Source organism: Camelus bactrianus, chromosome 13, assembly GCF_048773025.1.
Source record: "Camelus bactrianus isolate YW-2024 breed Bactrian camel chromosome 13, ASM4877302v1, whole genome shotgun sequence".
NCBI lineage: Eukaryota > Metazoa > Chordata > Mammalia > Artiodactyla > Camelidae > Camelus > Camelus bactrianus.
In genome coordinates, this window is record NC_133551.1 from 72,086,867 (window position 1) to 72,104,557 (window position 17,691).

General features: G+C 47.3%; 1 protein-coding gene across 2 annotated transcripts in view; it reads left to right on the forward strand.

Moving 5' to 3' along the window:
- The window catches only part of MTOR (mechanistic target of rapamycin kinase), a 115,312-nt gene that overhangs the window by 81,095 nt on the left and 16,526 nt on the right, over positions 1-17,691 (forward strand). For both annotated transcript variants that reach the window (XM_074377433.1, XM_074377434.1), the window contains exons 31-40: positions 2,179-2,279; positions 4,914-5,029; positions 6,224-6,301; positions 6,489-6,596; positions 9,235-9,360; positions 9,452-9,583; positions 13,202-13,317; positions 14,066-14,183; positions 16,608-16,859; positions 17,516-17,616. In XM_074377433.1, coding sequence (XP_074233534.1) covers positions 2,179-2,279; positions 4,914-5,029; positions 6,224-6,301; positions 6,489-6,596; positions 9,235-9,360; positions 9,452-9,583; positions 13,202-13,317; positions 14,066-14,183; positions 16,608-16,859; positions 17,516-17,616 — 1,248 coding nt within the window. The remainder of the gene's footprint in view (positions 1-2,178; positions 2,280-4,913; positions 5,030-6,223; positions 6,302-6,488; positions 6,597-9,234; positions 9,361-9,451; positions 9,584-13,201; positions 13,318-14,065; positions 14,184-16,607; positions 16,860-17,515; positions 17,617-17,691) is intronic.

Sequence of the window (17,691 nt, forward strand, 5' to 3'; positions counted from 1 at the left end):
ATTGTAGACAAGCAAGACTTAGGTGTTCCACATCAAAGAACACTCCCTAAGCTTTTTGCCGCTGCAATAGGTGGGAAAGTCAGAATCTTGGAGGGCGGGCCTTTTACCCAGTCCTCCCTGGTGTCAGTGAGAGGGGTCAGAAAACATCGTAGTGTTTGCCCCACAGACAGTCTCTTATTTTTTATTTATTTGATTTTGTTCTTCACCTTGCCTTAGAGAGTTAGGACTCAGTATATTCTTCATCCTTACTCATAGTAAATGTTTGTGGAAGAGGAGCCCCCCTCTGTGTCTACTGACCAGGGTCTGACAGCCATGACACGGCCACAGCTTGAGGGTGGTGCCTGTGTCCGCCGCGGAGGGGGGCCTCTCCAGGATGCTGCTCTGGCACTGCTCCCGCTTTGTCACTTGGAGTAACAGTTTGTGGTGTTTCACACTGAACTTGCTCCCTGCCTCGAGATGAAAAGCAAAACTAAATCCCCAGACCCATGACACAGAAATGGGTGGTCCTGACAGAATACCAGAGGGATACTAAACTGCCTGTGGTTACCTGCTATAAAAACTTGAATTCCAGGGTTGGAAGGACCATTCAGAGATCATGTTACTTCCTCCCCTACCTCCAGGCAGGACCCCAACAAAAATCTGTTGCCCAGATGAGTTATTCAATGCTCTCAGCCAGTGGTTGTCGAACTGTGGCCCCAGGACCACAGCATCAGCATCACCTAGGAACTTGTTAGAAATGCATGTTCTCAAGCCCCAGTTCAGATCTCCTGAATCAGAAACTCAAGGGACGGCACCCAATGATCTAGTGAAGGAGCCTCCAGGGGATTATGAGGCACATGACAACTCGAGAACTACTACTCTAGGATAACCTCTAGCGAGACCTGGAGCCTGACGGTTTCCAGGTTTACATGGCAGAAAACCAACACTGCGGTTCATCCAGCTTCCATCCCTGAGCCTTAGTAAGTGCATAGGGCAGGATGGCTGCCCACTTCCTCTTCCTCTTTTCTCTTTCTTATCTTGGCTGTGTGTTGAGCTAGAATGCTGATGTCCCTGGCTGTCTTGATCATGTGCCAGAGAGACAGTGAAAGTTAATGACTGCCATGCCACAATGTTGGAAAATGGCCCTGAGAAGTTCTCTGAGATGTGGTCACCAGTCAGCTTCTGGGAGCTCAGCCCAGATCCCTTCAGCATGGACTGACTTTAGCATCTTCATCTCCCCTTACCCGCCCCACCATGTCACCTGATAGTGCAGTGCAACTCATGTCCCACGAGGCTTCTGAGCTGGGCCACTTGGAACTTGAACCTTTTCTCTTGACTCCTCTCCCAATACTGGGTTAAAACAGCCTGCAGCATCTCTTTCAAGAAGCAGGAAAGATTAAAGAGTCTCCTAGCTGAGTCTTGAAGCCCACACAGAAGCAGGGGCTCATATTTGCACAGTAGCACAGTTTTGTTTCCTTTCATTCAGAAATGCCACATGAGAGGGCAGCAGTTTTAACAGTCACCAGGACGTCTCTTCTTGAGGGCTTCCGCTCTCTTTGTGCATTGGAGTCTGTTGAGCACCATTCATATCTCAGTGTCTCATAGTCCTACCCACACTCGTGGTAGTTGTGCAAAATTCTGAGAGGAAGCAGCATCTGGATTTCTGCTGGATGTGACCATCGTAGAGCCTTCTTCCTTCTGCGCAGATTGATTTCATTTGAGTTTCATTTCAGACTGCCACCATTTGTATAATACTTTGAAGAGCCAGCTCTCTCTATAGCTTCAAGCCCAAAATAAATGTCCAGATGTGTCTCTTCCGATTGCTTTCTCTGTAGGCCTGCCAAAGGGAAAGAGCCCAGAGTTCATTGGCACAGGAGAGAAGTTATTTAATATTTATAAAGGGGGCCAGATGTTCAGGACATTTCACATCACAGAGAATTAGACATGCTCCCTACCTTTGATAAACTAATTCTCAGACAAATTATGAGCCACCAGGCCAAGAAACAGCAAATCACCATTCACTTCTCAATTATGTCACTCAATCGAAAGTGTTTTTTCTTCAAAGGCTCCCGGTTCGAGTCAGGCCCCTGTCATCCAGGTCCTGGGCAGCCCCCAGCTAACCCAAGGGGCCAGAGAGAAAGGTGGTCAGGTCATGGAGACGATTTCAGTTAACCCAACTGTGTAATTCTCTTCTGTCAGGGGGCAACTCCACCAGCAGTGCTGTGAAAAGTGGACCCTGGTTAATGATGAGACCCAAGCCAAGATGGCCCGGATGGCTGCTGCAGCTGCATGGGGTTTAGGTAAGGTCTCCCTCCCAGGCACCCCAGCCCAGGTGAAGACAGTGAGGCTGGCGACTCACATCTGAAAAGTAAGGCACTGTGGCTGCAGGTAGAGATGTCAGGTCTGTAGAAGTATAAGACAGTTGGTACCCACTTCCCCTCTTCTATCTGTCCATTCTGCCTTGTGGTTTTGACTTAACTTGTTAGACATAGGTGAAAATGGCTCTTCACAGGGCAGCCAAGGAAAACAATGAGCACGCATGAAAACTGAGGTGTTTAGTCAAGTTTATCTGTATTCTGCCCCCATCACCATTAGCCTTTTTCTATATTTCTGCTTTTGCATGGGGCTTCCACCTCACGATTCGTTATGATTGCAGGAGCTCCACCAACATGTCCTTATCCCAAGCTGGAGTAAAGAGAGAAGACAGCTATCTATCTCCTTGTATGTCTTAACTTTTATTATAGAATTTTCCCAATAAATATAAAAGTGAAGAGAATAGTATAATGAACCCCCATATGCCCTCCACCTTCTCCAGCAACATCCTGACAGTTTTCTCTGTTCTCCTTGCTGCCCAACACTCACCCACCTTCCTCTCACTCCCTGAGTGTTTTAAATCTGAGATTTCCTACAGATGGCCAATAAGCACAAGAAGAGATGGTCAGTATTGTTAATTGTTAGAGGAATGCAAATCAGAACAATGATGAGGAATCACCTCACACCAGCCAGAATGGCCATCATTAAAAAGTCTACAAATAATAAATGCTAGAGAGGGTGTGGAGAAAAAGGGAACCCTCCTACACTGTTGGTAGGAATGTAGTTTGGTGCAGTCATTGTGGAGGACAGTATGGAGGTTTTTTAAAAAACTAAAAATGATCCAGCAATCCCACTCCTGATTGTATATCCAGAGAAAACTCTAACTCGAAAAGATACATGTAACTCAATGTTCATAGCAACTGTGTACAATAGCCAAGACATGGAAGCAACCTAAATGTCCATAAACAGATGGCTGGATAAAGAAGAATATATATATATTTATATATATATATATATAATGGATATATATTATCAATATATCCATTATATATATATATATATATAAATATATTATATATATCCATTTTATATATATATATATATATATCCATTTTATATATACATAATGGAATACTACTCAGCAATAAAAAAAGAATGAAATAATGCCATTGACAGCAGCATGGATGGACCTAGAGATTATCATACTAAGTGAAGTAAGTCAAACAGAGAAACAGAGAAAACAGAAAGACGAATATCATATAATAACACTTATATGCGGTATCTAAAAAATGATACAAATGAACTTATTTAACAAAGCGGAAATAGACTTACAGACATAGAAAACAAACTATGGTTACCAAAAAGGGGAAAAGGTTGAGGGGGAGGGATAAAGTAGGAGTTTGGGATTAACAGATACACACTACTATATATGAAACATAAACAACAGGGTCCTGCTGTATAGCACAGGGAACTATATTCAATATCTTGTAATAACCTATAATGGAAAAGAATCTGAAAAACAATATATATTGTTTCCTTTAATCAAAAAAACCCAGAGATTTCCTTTTACTCCACAGACAAGTTTAGATTTCTGACTTCAGGCCCCAGCAGAGAGGATTACCATTGTTTGTTCCAGAGATGTTCTCAGTAAGAGGGGAAAGGGTCCATTGGATGTCCCAGGTGAAAGCTGCCCCTGTGGAGCCCTCAGGAAGGTTACATAACCTTCCACGTCCCATCGGACCTTCTCGAGTCACAGAGCTTATACTCTTTCCTTTCAAGAGCTCTGAGCTGGATCCAGAACGTTTTTCAAAAACAAATTGCTTCCTGAGGAGTCTCCTTTATTTGCTTTTGCCCAGAGGCATAGAAAATGGATGAACCAGTGGTCTGGAGTGAAAGGCAGGAAGAAACCCTGCAGTTTGCAGCAAATGAAGCTGATATCTTTTCTGCCGATGGCCTTGGAAATCCTGGCATTTTATACGTGCTTAGCCCACTAGGGGGAGTGAGTATCTCTGCCCGAATGCTGCCGTTGCCCAGTCTGCCATGATGCGAGCCAGCTGTACCTTGACCTAGCCCATCCTTCTGTTATAACAGAGCCTCTTAAAATATTTATCTCCTGCCTCCTGAGGCAAAGGTATTGCCAAGAGTGAGACGAACAAACTGTCTAATCCTGTCCCCTGTCTGGATAATGGCCATTATCAGTTGTTTAGACAGAATGTAACTTCCAAGATAGCACTGAACTGGGAGATGCTCCGCTGGTAGGGAAGAGAGCTCTTCCATCTCACCTGAATGAGTTCTCCAGGTTCGTGAGGTGCTGCATTAACCCTTCTGACGTGTAGGCTTGTACTCCTGCAGCTTCTTCCATCTTTCGTGGACCTCCCTGGGGCGTCAGTGGGGCCCAGTGTTGGGAAGACAGATGTGGCTTTGTTAAATTGGCTTACTCAACCTCACCGAGTATAGAGGGTCCCTGAAGGATTGTGATCCATCAGGCTTAAGTTTGTCTCATTTGAACCCAAGCTGAGTGCAAGTACCAATGACAAGGCCTGTTTGAGATGCTGCCTTTAGCCCAGCACACTGACCACCCTGAGGCTTTTCTTTCTGCCTGTCTGTCCGTGTGTGTGTAGGTCAGTGGGACAGCATGGAAGAGTACACCTGTATGATCCCTCGGGACACCCACGATGGGGCATTTTATAGAGCCGTGCTGGCGCTGCATCAGGACCTCTTCTCCTTGGCACAACAGGTACAAACCTTCCTGTACCCAGACCAGCAAAGAAAAGGTAATCATGCGAGCCCTGTCCGCCCCTTGGCGCAGGGTGCCTGGGTGATAGGCTGCTATGCTTCAGCCCTCGTGTTTGGCTCTGTGAGCTCATTAGAATGGCTTTGGAGCGTAAGACTCCGTAAGAGGAGGACTCCCAGCACATCAGCCAGGGCCACTTTCTGCTCTGAGAGGGACACGTGTTCTGGAAGTTACCACTTAGATTGTTTTCGGAGTTGGCTCCTTGGGTCATCACTGCATCCTTTTTTGCCGTCTTGCTTTACTTAGCATTCCCTGTAGTAGAGAGAAACTGTTTCACCAAAAGAGAATTCAGAGAGCAGCAGGCCCCACTCTGCCGCAGAAATTGGTCATAAGGTTCCGGCTGTGCAGGCGTGTCACACACTGATTACCTTCTAGGAAAGCTGGCACTTGATTTGGAAATCCTGTGCTGACTTGCACAATGAAATAATGAGGTAATCACATCCGCCCTGTCAGGCACCATACTGTCTTGGAAGAGGTGCTTGGGAAATGACCTGATCGCTACTGAACAGGGACATAGTAATTAACCTTAAGCATTCAAAAAGGAAAAAGCTCCACATTCAGAGTTTTTAACGGATGAAACAGAAGACTCAGACTGCAGTCCTGTGACCTCCCCTGGGCTCTGCTTTGCATGATAAGGACTGAGAGTTGGGCCATTCATGTCACAGGCGCAGAAACTCCCATGTACCTGAAGAGGATTGGGTGTCCCTCTGCCAATTTCAGAGGCACTTACTCCCTCATGAGGACAGGGTGCTCAAAAGCCAGAGACAGCCAGCAGGGCCATTCGAGTGTTTGCACAGCCTGTCTGCACCAACATGCCCAGCAAGGAAAGGCTGAAGGAAGGTAGATCCCTAGGTTGTCCTCTTGAGATGCAAGAACACAGTGATTCTAAGCACACATTTCCCTTCCTTTGTAACCCAAGATTTAAGATGTTAAGCTTTTGGCTGCCATACATTTCTGTCTTTTCTGAGAAATTGGATAAATGCTCTTCTCTAGCCTGTCAAATCTGGTGAAAGGTCTCTTCTTTGATGAACTCTCCTCTTCACAGGGATGTAAGTGAGATATGCAGCTAGTTGGGAAGCCTGAAAGTAGCAGCCTGAGTCCACAGCTCAGTGCCAGGAGTTCTCTGTTTCTTTCTAGTGCATCGACAAAGCCCGGGACCTGCTGGACGCTGAGTTAACTGCGATGGCTGGAGAGAGCTACAGTCGGGCATACGGGGTGCGTGTGGAACATGTGCAGGATGTCGGGTTTGAGGCTTATTTCAGTCCGTTTTTTGGGGTGGGCTCATGAGGACACACAGGCTGCTGAGAGCATGCCTGTGGGACCAGAAGGAATGATTGAAATGAAGCCTGGCTTTTGGATCATTCGGGCTGTATTAAGTTGGAATGTGGTTTGCCTCCGTCAGGCCATGGTTTCTTGCCATATGCTGTCTGAGCTGGAAGAGGTTATCCAGTACAAACTTGTCCCCGAGCGACGAGAGATCATCCGCCAGATCTGGTGGGAGAGACTACAGGTGAGCCTGGTAGAGAGCCCGTCAGCCCACCCGCCCGGCTCCCTCCCCTGCTCAACATGGCTTCCTGCCTCCTCGAAGAGGCTTGGTTTGCATTCAAAGCAAAACACCCAAAGGCTTTTCACCCAAGCCTTTAGCTCTGAGAGACTGACCAGTTTTCTAGCCTCCTTTTACCCTTCTTGGAATAAAAGAAAATGTCTTTAATAAGTGACACTTACAGCCAGGTAGTTGAGAGTCTTAGAATCAGTGGTTCTCAGCTTTAGCGACACAACAGAATGACCTGGAGAGCTTTCGAAAATATGGATCCCCAGGCCACTTCCCAGACCAGATAAACAAAATTTCTGGGGAGAGACCCAGAATCAATATGTTTTCAGCCTTCCCAGACAATTCCAGGATGTGGCCGCTGCCGAGAGCCGCTGCTCTGAATCCCCCCGCCGGCCTCCTGCAGCCGTCTCCTTAGGGGGGGTGTACTCACTCCTGCCGTTCACAGCTCCGCTGGTCCTAGTCATTCCGTAGTCTCTACGCAGACTTCTTTCTACTGAAGTTGCCCCTCATCGAGGACCTTTTTCAAGTCCTCCATCAGTATTTTCATCATACATTCTGCTCATTTTATCCCGAAGAGCTGTCGATTCCAGATCCACGAGTCCAGAGTCTTACGTGTTCTTGGAAAGGACAGTTCTTTCCCTGAGTAGGCAGGAGGGGAAGCTCATCAGCAAAGCCTTTGCTGCTCCAGAAGCCACTGGTCCCCTGCTTGTCATAATCAGCCTCGTCAGTTTTAAGCTGTTTCCTCTTGCCCCTAACCACACTTAATTCCAGATTCTGTCCCCAGAATCAGGGTTTATGCTTCCAGCTTTTCAGTAGGCTGTGGCAAAGCCTTTTGACTCCAAGTTGCATTCCTGTCTACGAAGTTCCGGGCACATTCCACTGGAAAGGAAAGCGGAGGGCACAGGATCGTCTATGAACACACTCGCTTATGCTCTGAAATGAGCACATGCAGTTCTTTTACATGTTTTATTAGCAATTATGAAGTGCCCAGTGAATGTTTTGATGGAAAATTGTCTGTTTGGACACCAGCAAAGAATTCCATAAACCCAGCATTTCCCACTTGCCTGTGCACACCCTGGTTTTTTTTAAGTGCCTATAATAGGGTGAACAGTTTCCAAATCAGAGATCTGCCATTCTAACAGATGGGACTTTATCCAAATAGAGACTTAGAAGGGGTAGGAGGAAATGGATTAAATGAGTCTTGGAGAGGAGAGACCCATGTTCGACTTTACTGTGTCCAAGATACCATCATCATCTTAAGCCTTCATGACTTTCCCACCTTAAGACAAAGATGCTTCTTGGTTTACAGTGGGCCAAGTGATGTTAGCATCTGGGTGAAACTAGCAGATGATGAGAAGTCACCAAAACAGTCAAATGTGTGTTTTGTTCTGTTTTTCTAACTTTCCAAATCACTGTTGTGACATTTAATGGGATGGGGAAATATGGTCCAACGCTTAAAAATAAAGCTTTAAGTTTATGGTAGAAATTTGGCTCTTGTGGATGGCTTGCTGTCAAAACACTCAGTCAGCTGCCGAGGCTGAAGACTGCCATTTTGTGATCAATTAAAGTGAAATCCCCAGCCAGTGTCTCCCATGGGGCAGTTTGAGGGGTCAGGCTTACTTGTACTGGGTCTTTTCTTGCCTTGGGTTCTTTATTCTGGCTCAGATCGTGTCCTGGCACATTGAAAAACCTGCAGCCACTATTGCTAGACTTTTTAAACTCATCTCCATGCAGGGTAGCTCGTTTGGCTTCATGGAACTCACTGATCAAAGATCTCAGAAACCCATCTCGCTTCCTTGGTGGTTTGTCTCTGGGTCTGGCTTCTTACCAGGAAGGTGGGCGAGAAGGGGCCTGCTCTACTCTCAGCAGTCCTTTGATATCAAATGATTCAATAATGATTAATTCACATTATTTTTTAAAATTTAAAAGAATTTATATGTGCAAGTGAATGAGACCCTTCCCCTTCCACGTGCATTTTTGATCTGAGACAAATAAAAATGAAGGAGAAAGAATCTGAGCAAGGCCAGGATCTTAGTGCAGGTTTAGGCTCTAGTAACTTCAGGAATTATAAACGCCAACTTACAAACAACATCATTTGAAAATTTAATTATTTAAGCTTTTTTTACACTTAGTTTTTTAAATTTTGAATAATACATTCTAAATTTAATTTCTTTGTCACTGAAAGTCATCTTCAACCAGAGAGACTGAAGCAAAAAATTTTAAATAAAAATGCATTATTTACAATCCAGAAAAGAAATTTAAATAATTTAATTCATTTAAGCCTCACCCTAGCCCTGTGAAGTTGGTACCATTTTTATCTCATCTTACAGATCAGTCACAGAGAGGTTAAGTGAATTGTCCAAAGTCACAGATAGTAGGTGGCAGGGCCAGGATTCAGGCTCCAGAGTCCATGCTCTACTGCTTCATGAATTTTGAGAAGTTCCTAAGAGGTGTTTCACTCACAGGACCCTTCACTTGAGAAAGATGAGATTATAAATGAATCTCTTTTTTTGTTTCAGGGTGGGTTTCATCGTTGCTTGTGAGGGGTTAAAATATAGCAGAGGACAGATCTAATCCTCGCTTCTAAATGTTCCAGGGCTGCCAGCGTATTGTGGAGGACTGGCAGAAAATCCTTATGGTGCGGTCGCTTGTGGTCAGCCCGCACGAGGACATGAGGACCTGGCTCAAGTACGCAAGCCTGTGTGGCAAGAGTGGCAGACTGGTGCGTATCCCCCCACGTGGGTGGGTAGGGGCTGAGGAGGGAACGGCGCTCCTGGCCCAGTTCTGTTTATAACTGACCTCTTGTTTTTAAGGCTCTTGCTCACAAAACCTTGGTGCTGCTCCTGGGAGTTGATCCGTCTCGGCAACTTGACCATCCTTTGCCAACAGTTCACCCTCAGGTGACCTACGCCTACATGAAAAATATGTGGAAGAGCGCTCGCAAGGTCTGTACCCACACCCGACAGTGGGCCACGTTTCTCCAGAACGCTCGCCCACTCGGCTTCTCGCCGTCTCCTCAAGGCCCAAAAGGAAACAGCGTCCAGACCACCATGTCAGGGAGTTTGCTCCTGTTAGGAGGCTATATGGCTTGATTTCAAAAAGTGAATCATACTCGAGGTGATGCATGTATACCATTGATCAAACCAGGGAGTGTAATCACAGTGGTATTTATTAGAGCTAGAATATGCCGAAACATAGATGGAGCACAATTGCTTGGGGATTTTCCTAAGGGAAGGACCCAGAAAAGCAGCCTGTTTGCGAAAACACAGACTAGAACTTTCATAATACCAATTTGGTTTTTCAGACTTCTCGTCTCCTTCCCTATCATCAAATTGGGATTCAGAAGCAGCAACACCCAGAGTGTAATGCTGAAACCACTAGGGAAAGGCATTTTGAAGCCAATTTAGAATTCCTCTGACTATTTATGGACAGGTCCTTGGGAAATAGTTGTGCCTTCTGGTGGGGGTTTTTGTTTTTATTTTTTTAAACAATCTCCCTGGATGATGGTGATGATTAACAAAAAGTAGGAACTGGAGGCAAAGTCAGCACCTGCTTTGGCTCCCCCATCATCCTCTTACCACACAGAGGAGGCAGTCCCAGCTCTCCTCTCCCTGTTGTTGTCCCCACACTGTCCCTGAGATGAGAAGAGAACACCCAGCAGTCACTGGAGCCCCGGCTGTGAGATGTGATCACATAGCAGTCGTGTCTCTGCTGAAGGCAAGCTTGGGAGACCCTTGGACTATGTCTGGAAGTTGACTTCTTTTGTGGGTGGTGGCCTCTGTGACTGTGAATGCCACCCAGAGTGGAAGCGCAGCCCTGCACCCAGGCACTGGGTCTGTGACTGGGATGTGCTTCAAAGGTAGTGACTCAGGTGTCCTTCTCCAAATGTGCAGTTGGGGTTTTGTTTTCTTTTGTTGTTGTTTTATTTTGTTGAGTCTCTGTGAGCCTCCCAAGCCAGAGCTCTTCTGATTCAAAGCCTGACCTTCCTCCAGGCAAATGAGAAAAACAGAAGGTGCTGGAGCTGAATATAGTCTGGTTTCCTTCCTACGTATAGCCTCCAAGTCTTTGAATGTCTTGCCGAAGGCAGGCAGAAGGAGTGTTTTGGCTAATATCTGAACCAAGGAGTGGCTTCTTTCAACATAGGACCACAGCCCAGCTTCTCCATGGATTATGGCCTTTTCTCAGGAGCCCAAGTTCTGGAGGGAGACCGTAAAACCACATGCATCAAAAATTTAGAAACCTGTTTAAAATTAGATGCTTGAACTTCAAGCCCAGAACTAGAGATGCCACATCTTCATAAGAGTTCAGGAGCTACACCAAGAAAACTGACTGCTTAATAATAGCTGTGCTATTGAACAAGTCACTTTACCTCTCTGAGCTTTACTCCGTGTACTCTCTGCCTTGCCCAAGGCAGGTGAGAGTGGGGGAAAGCAGCCCCTGTTCTGCCAGGAGGCATCAGGTAGTAGGTGCGTGCACAATGTTTTCCTAACAAGAGACAGTTCAGAGAATCTAGAGACAGACTGGTTCCTTCTGCGAAATTTCACTCAGCTGCGAACATCGTTTTTGTCCACTAACCACCCAGGCGGTCAAGAACCCAGAATACTCTCCCCAGCTTACACCCTGGACCTGAGAGAAGCCCCTTCCTCCAAGCTGCCGGTCCACCATCTGTAAGAGAGAAAGAATCATTTTCCCCCTCCACGCTTCCTGGGCATGGAGAAAAGGAGTTTTTGATAGAGCATTTCCAATTCCTTAGAAATAAGTTGCCTCCATGGCACAGAGTAGAAAGATACCAGAGTGTTCCTTGCTGGATAAGCTCAGTAAACCTAATACTGGGCTTCAAATCCAGACTAATATCCAGCCTCCCCAGTTTTGGCAATTTATTTTTTGTTCTTGTTGAGTCTTCCAAAGAGAGTTTAAACTTTGTGTCTGGACTTTCAGTGACACGTAGCTTATGGGCTCTGAAAAGCCCCTGACATCAGAATTTCTACTTCAGTTCTTACCTGCTTGATGTACACACCAACCACACTGAGTTATCATCCACCGTTTTCATGACTGATCATTTTAAGACTCCCTCCCTGTTCTGTTTTCTCTTCTTAATCAAATTTAAGTCTGGTCAGTGTAGTTCCCATGGAAGAAAAGCTAAAGGGACAGTTACCCTTTCCCAGGTGTGGGATGCTAATGTAGCTCCTCTTTCAAAGCCATGGTGAGTCATGGGACTCTGAGAGCAGATATTTGAGGGAGACAGGTGTCTTGTCAGCTGTTCGAACATCTGTGTGTCTACCCTGTCCTTGTGAACAGATCAGCCGCCTGGGAAACTGTCACGTCATTCTGCCTCTGGGTTAAGCCCTCTAGGTGCCACTTAACTAATTAACTCCTTATATAGCAAAAACATCTGAGGTTGATCCTGGCCCCCAAGCCAGGGAGTTTCATTTTCCTTCAAGGCCATCATCATGGCCTGACATGTTTCTGTTTAAAAAAAAAAAGAAAGACTTAGGTGGGTTCAATCCCCAGTACCTCCTCTAAATATAAATAAACAAATAAACCTAAGTACCTCCCCCCACCAAAAAAAAAAAAAAAATGAGTATAAAAAAAAGAAAGGAGAAAAAGAGACTTAGATTTACTGTGAGAAGATCACTCTGGCCTTATTTATTTGAAATGTTAATCTTTTTCCTCCTTTTCTGCAGCAAAGAACACATTCTCTTTTTCACATTCTGTCACTGTTTCCCCTCCCTATTGTGATGGATTTAGATTTCACCATCTTTTCCATTTGAGCTTTTGATGTCCATGTGAAAGAGTGTGAACCCCATTTATCACCATGATTGTGTGTGTGGACACAGCGGACTCATACGGATGGCTTGTAACTCACTCCTGGACTCTGACTGTCTCTGCCCTTCCCTGGTTCCACCGCCTGTTACTAACCCGAATGCCTTCTGCTTACTTTGTATAAAAATCACACAGCGTAGAGATGTAACTGCTTGAGAACACTGAAGATTTTGCCCCTAAGCGACTCTGTCCAACTGAATGTTTGCTTGGCTCCCCGCATTCCACTTGGTTGTATGAGGAGCCTCATCCCATCTCTGTGCTCTTACTTGGGTACTGAGGGTTCTGTCAGATTTTCTAGCTGTAATTTTTGCTACGCTAGGGTATCCAAGGTACCATAGTGTTTTGAACAAATACTAAAGTTTTACTAGCCTGAAACAATTCCCCATAAACTTAATTTCCCCCAGGGCAATACATTGATAATGAAGTAAGCAGTTGTTTCAGATTACGTCATACAAGTTGTTATTTGGGGTAGTCAGGCAAGTAGCTTTCCTAAGATTTACTAAACTAGTTAATAACAATTGGCCAAGGAAAGCGAAGACTGGAGTTGAGAAAATATGAATTTTCTTGGAAAGCCCAACCATCTCTCAGCTTCATGCCCTGGTCCTCTGTCCTCACTCTGTGTTCCAGGGCATTCTGTTGGGAGAGGGGTTGGCTTGTGGGCCTGTGAACAGTAGTTCCTTCCCCCTGAGGTTGGGCCGAGGGCCAAGGGCCTCCCTCCCTGTGCCTCTGTCCCACTACAGATCGATGCCTTCCAGCACATGCAGCACTTTGTTCAGACCATGCAGCAGCAAGCCCAGCATGCCATCGCTACCGAGGACCAGCAGCACAAGCAGGAGCTGCACAAGCTCATGGCCCGGTGAGGTCCCCGCTCCATCCCCACCACGTCAGCGCCTCTGCCGCAAAGGCAGTGTCCCCAGCTCCCTGGGCAGCCGATTGCTTACGTCTCTCACCTTTCCCAGTCGGGGTCCCAGGCAGCCAAAGTCTCTGCCACTTATTTTCTCAGGTTCCAGCAAGCCAAGAGCACCCATGCACCGGTCTCCTGGTGTCTGGCTTCGGAGTTAGGCTCCTTGTTTTCGAATGCCAGATATGCTGCTAACTTGATGTGTGAGTTTAGATAGGTTACTTCACCTCTCTGTGCCTCAGTTTTCCCATTATGTAAAAAGGGGATGCCGAGAGTCCCTTTTCCCTGGGGTGGTGTAAGATGGTGTGAGGGTTGGTGCAGTACCTGGAACAGAGTAGCAGTCAGTACACGTCAGCTGTTAAGGGGAAAGAAAGGGAAAAGCCGTGTAACAATCAATAAGAAAAATTGCTCTCAGCAGCTGCCACCCACCAAAGTGAATCTGGGGGAGCTAGTTCCATGCAGACCTCTCCTCTCCAGGTACCTGGTTTGTGGAAGCCCTGAAAGATGGGGCGAGAGGAAGAGCTCACACCTTACCCCCATGCCTTTTCTCCTCCGTGTGGCCGAGAATTCTGATGGTTCCATCATGTTGCTTCCTGAGAGTAAATGTCAGGAGGGCTTTTGTGCCCCGTCACGTAATTCGTTGCTCTCCTTGGGAGGGCTGTTTTGAGGAGGGAGCAACTGGAGGGCTCATTTCTGTTTGCAGATGTTTCCTGAAACTGGGGGAGTGGCAGCTGAACCTGCAGGGCATCAATGAGAGCACGATCCCCAAGGTCCTGCAGTACTACAGCGCCGCCACGGAGCATGACCGCAGCTGGTACAAGGTGAGCCCCAGGCGGACATGGGCTGGGCGACAGCGAAGCCTGGGTGGCGCTGGTCTGATAGCATGACTTTGCTTCTTTGAGTGCCGAGAGCCAGTCTGTCACAGGCCCTCTATAAGTCTGATCGATTCGGAAAGGCTGATAGGTTCTTTTACTTGGGAAAGATTGTTGCACCACGAGTGTGTGCGTGGCCCTGGGGATGCTGTTGTCCCATAGACTCTTAGCTGCCTGTTTTCCTAGAGCATCTGGACACATGGTTAGTCTCCGGAACTTTATCTTCCCTTGGGTCATCTGTTCCTTCCCAGCTTCTTTCTGATTGCCATCCCTGCCTGCTCCTCATCTAAGAACTGATCTTTCTCTGTTTTTATTGGAAAGCTCTAGGTAACATCCTATTATGTCATAGGAAATTTTTCAAGAAGATAAACAGAACTAGAAAATGTATAAAAGATGTGATTGACTCATAGAGGAGTGATTCTTGGAAGTATGCATCTTTGGTGAGAGCACATATTCTCGTTTTTTATATCTTTTCTGAGGGGCCTCCTGGTAGTAGCTGCTTGATATAGCAGAAGTCAACGATTTCTTCCCGGTGTCTCCTTAACATGCTAATGCTTTGTGAATTAATCCCTCTGGGATCAAAACCTGCACCTGAAGACCACAGAAGCATCTACAATAAAATTCTTATCCTGGTTTAAGCGTGCTTCAATCTGAAAAATGCTCATTTTGTGAAAGCAATAATTATTCTCTCTAGGACAGCTTCCGTCCGAGGCTGGAAAAATCTGTCCAGTGAACCATTGATTAGTTGGAACCTTTCTAATTAAGACTATGTCCTAACTGGATTATTTTTCCTCATTTAATTTTTTGGAAAGAAATCACAAGAAAAAAATTAGCGCCGGGAATTTTAGTCTCTGTTTTGTCCTGGCCTAGGCCCTTTGGGGTTTATGCTGCCTTCCAGCATCAGTGGTGTGCTGTAGCCCTGTGCGCGTGCAGAGACTCTTTCTGTCTTGTTCACCATGACCCCCAGCTCAGTGCCTGGCACAGAGTACATGTACAAGAGGTATTTGTCAAATAAACAAAGATATGGGAAAAATGAACCTGGATCATTATAGAATTCTTACTCAGCAAAGAGAGGTCAATTATGACCAATCCACTCTGCTTATGTGGGGAAATGGACACCTCTATGTTAAAGAAAGGTTTTTAGCAAAGGATGCAAAGGAATTTACTGATTATCCAGGAAATCCACCTACGAGTAGATTACTTAATGTCCTACTATGACTGCAAACCTACAAGCTCCCAAATCAAGCTCTTCCTCGTGCCCTGAACACCGGGCAGTGCTGCACCAGCGCGTCACTTTGGCCCAAAACCTCAGAGAAGTGAGTAGTTCCTCCTGGATCCAAGTTAGTACCAAAGGCCTCTTGTAGCAAACAGCCACTGAGCACTGGCTCTCTGACAGTCCCCGGGCCAGGCATGAGGGATGGATGATGACCAGGGTTCACCCTCCATCATGGTCCTGTGCTTTCAGTGTGTCCCTTTGCCACTGTCACATGGCCTGGTTCAGACTTCCACCCTCACTCCCCTGAACCTCTTCTCTACCTTTAAAAGCTCTATTTCCGGGGGGAGGGTATAGCTCAGTGGTAGAGTGTATGCCTGGCACACATGAAGTCCTGGGTTCAATCCCCAGTACCTCCAATAAAAATTTTTTTTAAATAAATAAATAAAACCTAATTACCTCCACTCTCCACCGAAAAAGAAGATATTAAATACTCTGTTTCCTACGAAATGAAGTGGGCCCTCTGGCCTCCTAGGCAGCCATCCATAACCTGAGCTTCCTTTTTGCTGGGCCCCCACCTTGCTCCTCACACTCCCTCAGCTTCGGTCATGGCTGCTCACGTGTGTCCTGTGAGCCATCCTGTGCTGGCCCGCACTGCGTCTTTGTCCCTGTTCTTCCTCTGCCAGGACGTCCTCACTGCTGCCTTCTCTGCCCTCTCTTGTCCCCTCCTTGCGCATCTAAGATTGCTTAAGACCTTCCCCCAAATCCCTCCTTTCTGTGAAGCTTTCCCAGCCTTGTCCCTGGCGTTCCCATTGTCTGTCTCTTGTGACCCCAGTCGCATTCTGCATGAGTTTTTGGGTGACGCCTCCCCTACTAGATGAAGAGGTCCCTGAGGCAGGGACCATCTCTTGCTCCTCTTCCCGTGCCCTCCCCTTCGCGCTCATCGCAGTCCTGATACAGGAGACACCCTGGAGGAAAGCGCCCCATTCCCGGGGTTTGGGTTGAAGTGAAGATTTGCTCTACTGACCACGGAGAAGAAAGGGCGGTCTATGCCCTCCCTCAGCTTTGGCCTCACACTCCTGGAGGCCCTCGATACCCAAGCCTCCTGCCCCTGCTGTTGTCACAGCCCCGTGGTCTGTCCTTTCGCCCCTGCCCCCCAGGCCTGGCACGCGTGGGCAGTGATGAACTTCGAAGCTGTGCTGCACTACAAACATCAAAACCAGGCCCGTGACGAGAAGAAGAAGCTGCGGCACGCCAGCGGGGCCAATGTCACCAACACGGCCGCCGCCGCCACCACCGCAGCCACCGCCACCGCCACGGCCACCAGCACAGAGGGCAGCAACAGCGAGAGCGAGGCCGAGAGCACTGAGAACAGCCCCACCCCATCTCCCCTGCAGAAGAAGGTCACCGAGGTACCTTCCTTCCTCCCGCTGTGGGGCTGGCCCGGGGCACGCGCTCTGAGAGGGTGGAGCGCTCGTGGGCTCTGCTCCCAAGTGCTAGACGAACTGAAAACCTAGCTGAGCTGCCATCCAGCCTGTTCCAGACGCACTTTTGTGTATACATTTGCATTTGGGGAACTGACGTAGCCCCCAGGCCAGAGAATGAGGTCCTTGTCACGCTTCCCACGTGAATGAGCTCATCCTGCTAAGCCCTGCACCTGTGCGGGGGCAGCCGTGCGCGTCTGCGAGGCCACTCTGAGCATGGAGCCCAGCAGAATCTGTCCTCTGTCTTTTTCTCTCCCCTTCCGCCTCCCCTGGGGCTGCTGGTTCAGAGCCCGGGGCAGCTGACAGGCTGAGAGATCAGTGTGTTCAGGGCCTTAGCCCCACTTCCTCTGCCACCCTGTTCAGGAAGTCACCAGTAGCCCAAGATAATAGCAGTTGTGGCACTGTTGCCATTTACTGAGTGCTTGCTGTGTGCCAGATACTGATCTAAAGGCCGTTCATGCCTTAACCGATTTAATCCTCACAGCCACTCTTTGAGGTGGGCACCATGTAGTGTGCTGTTATGCCCATTTTATAGATGAGAAAGCTGAGGTAAGAGTCTCACTGATGCATGTGTGTTCCAACAGGATTTGTCCAAAACCCTCTTGATGTACACCGTCCCTGCCGTCCAGGGCTTCTTTCGTTCCATCTCTTTGTCACGAGGCAACAACCTCCAGGACACGCTCAGGTATCAGGGAAGGGAAGGGAAGCCCTGGCAGGCCGTGTGGATGGCAGGACACAGAAGTCACACATAACGTCCTCT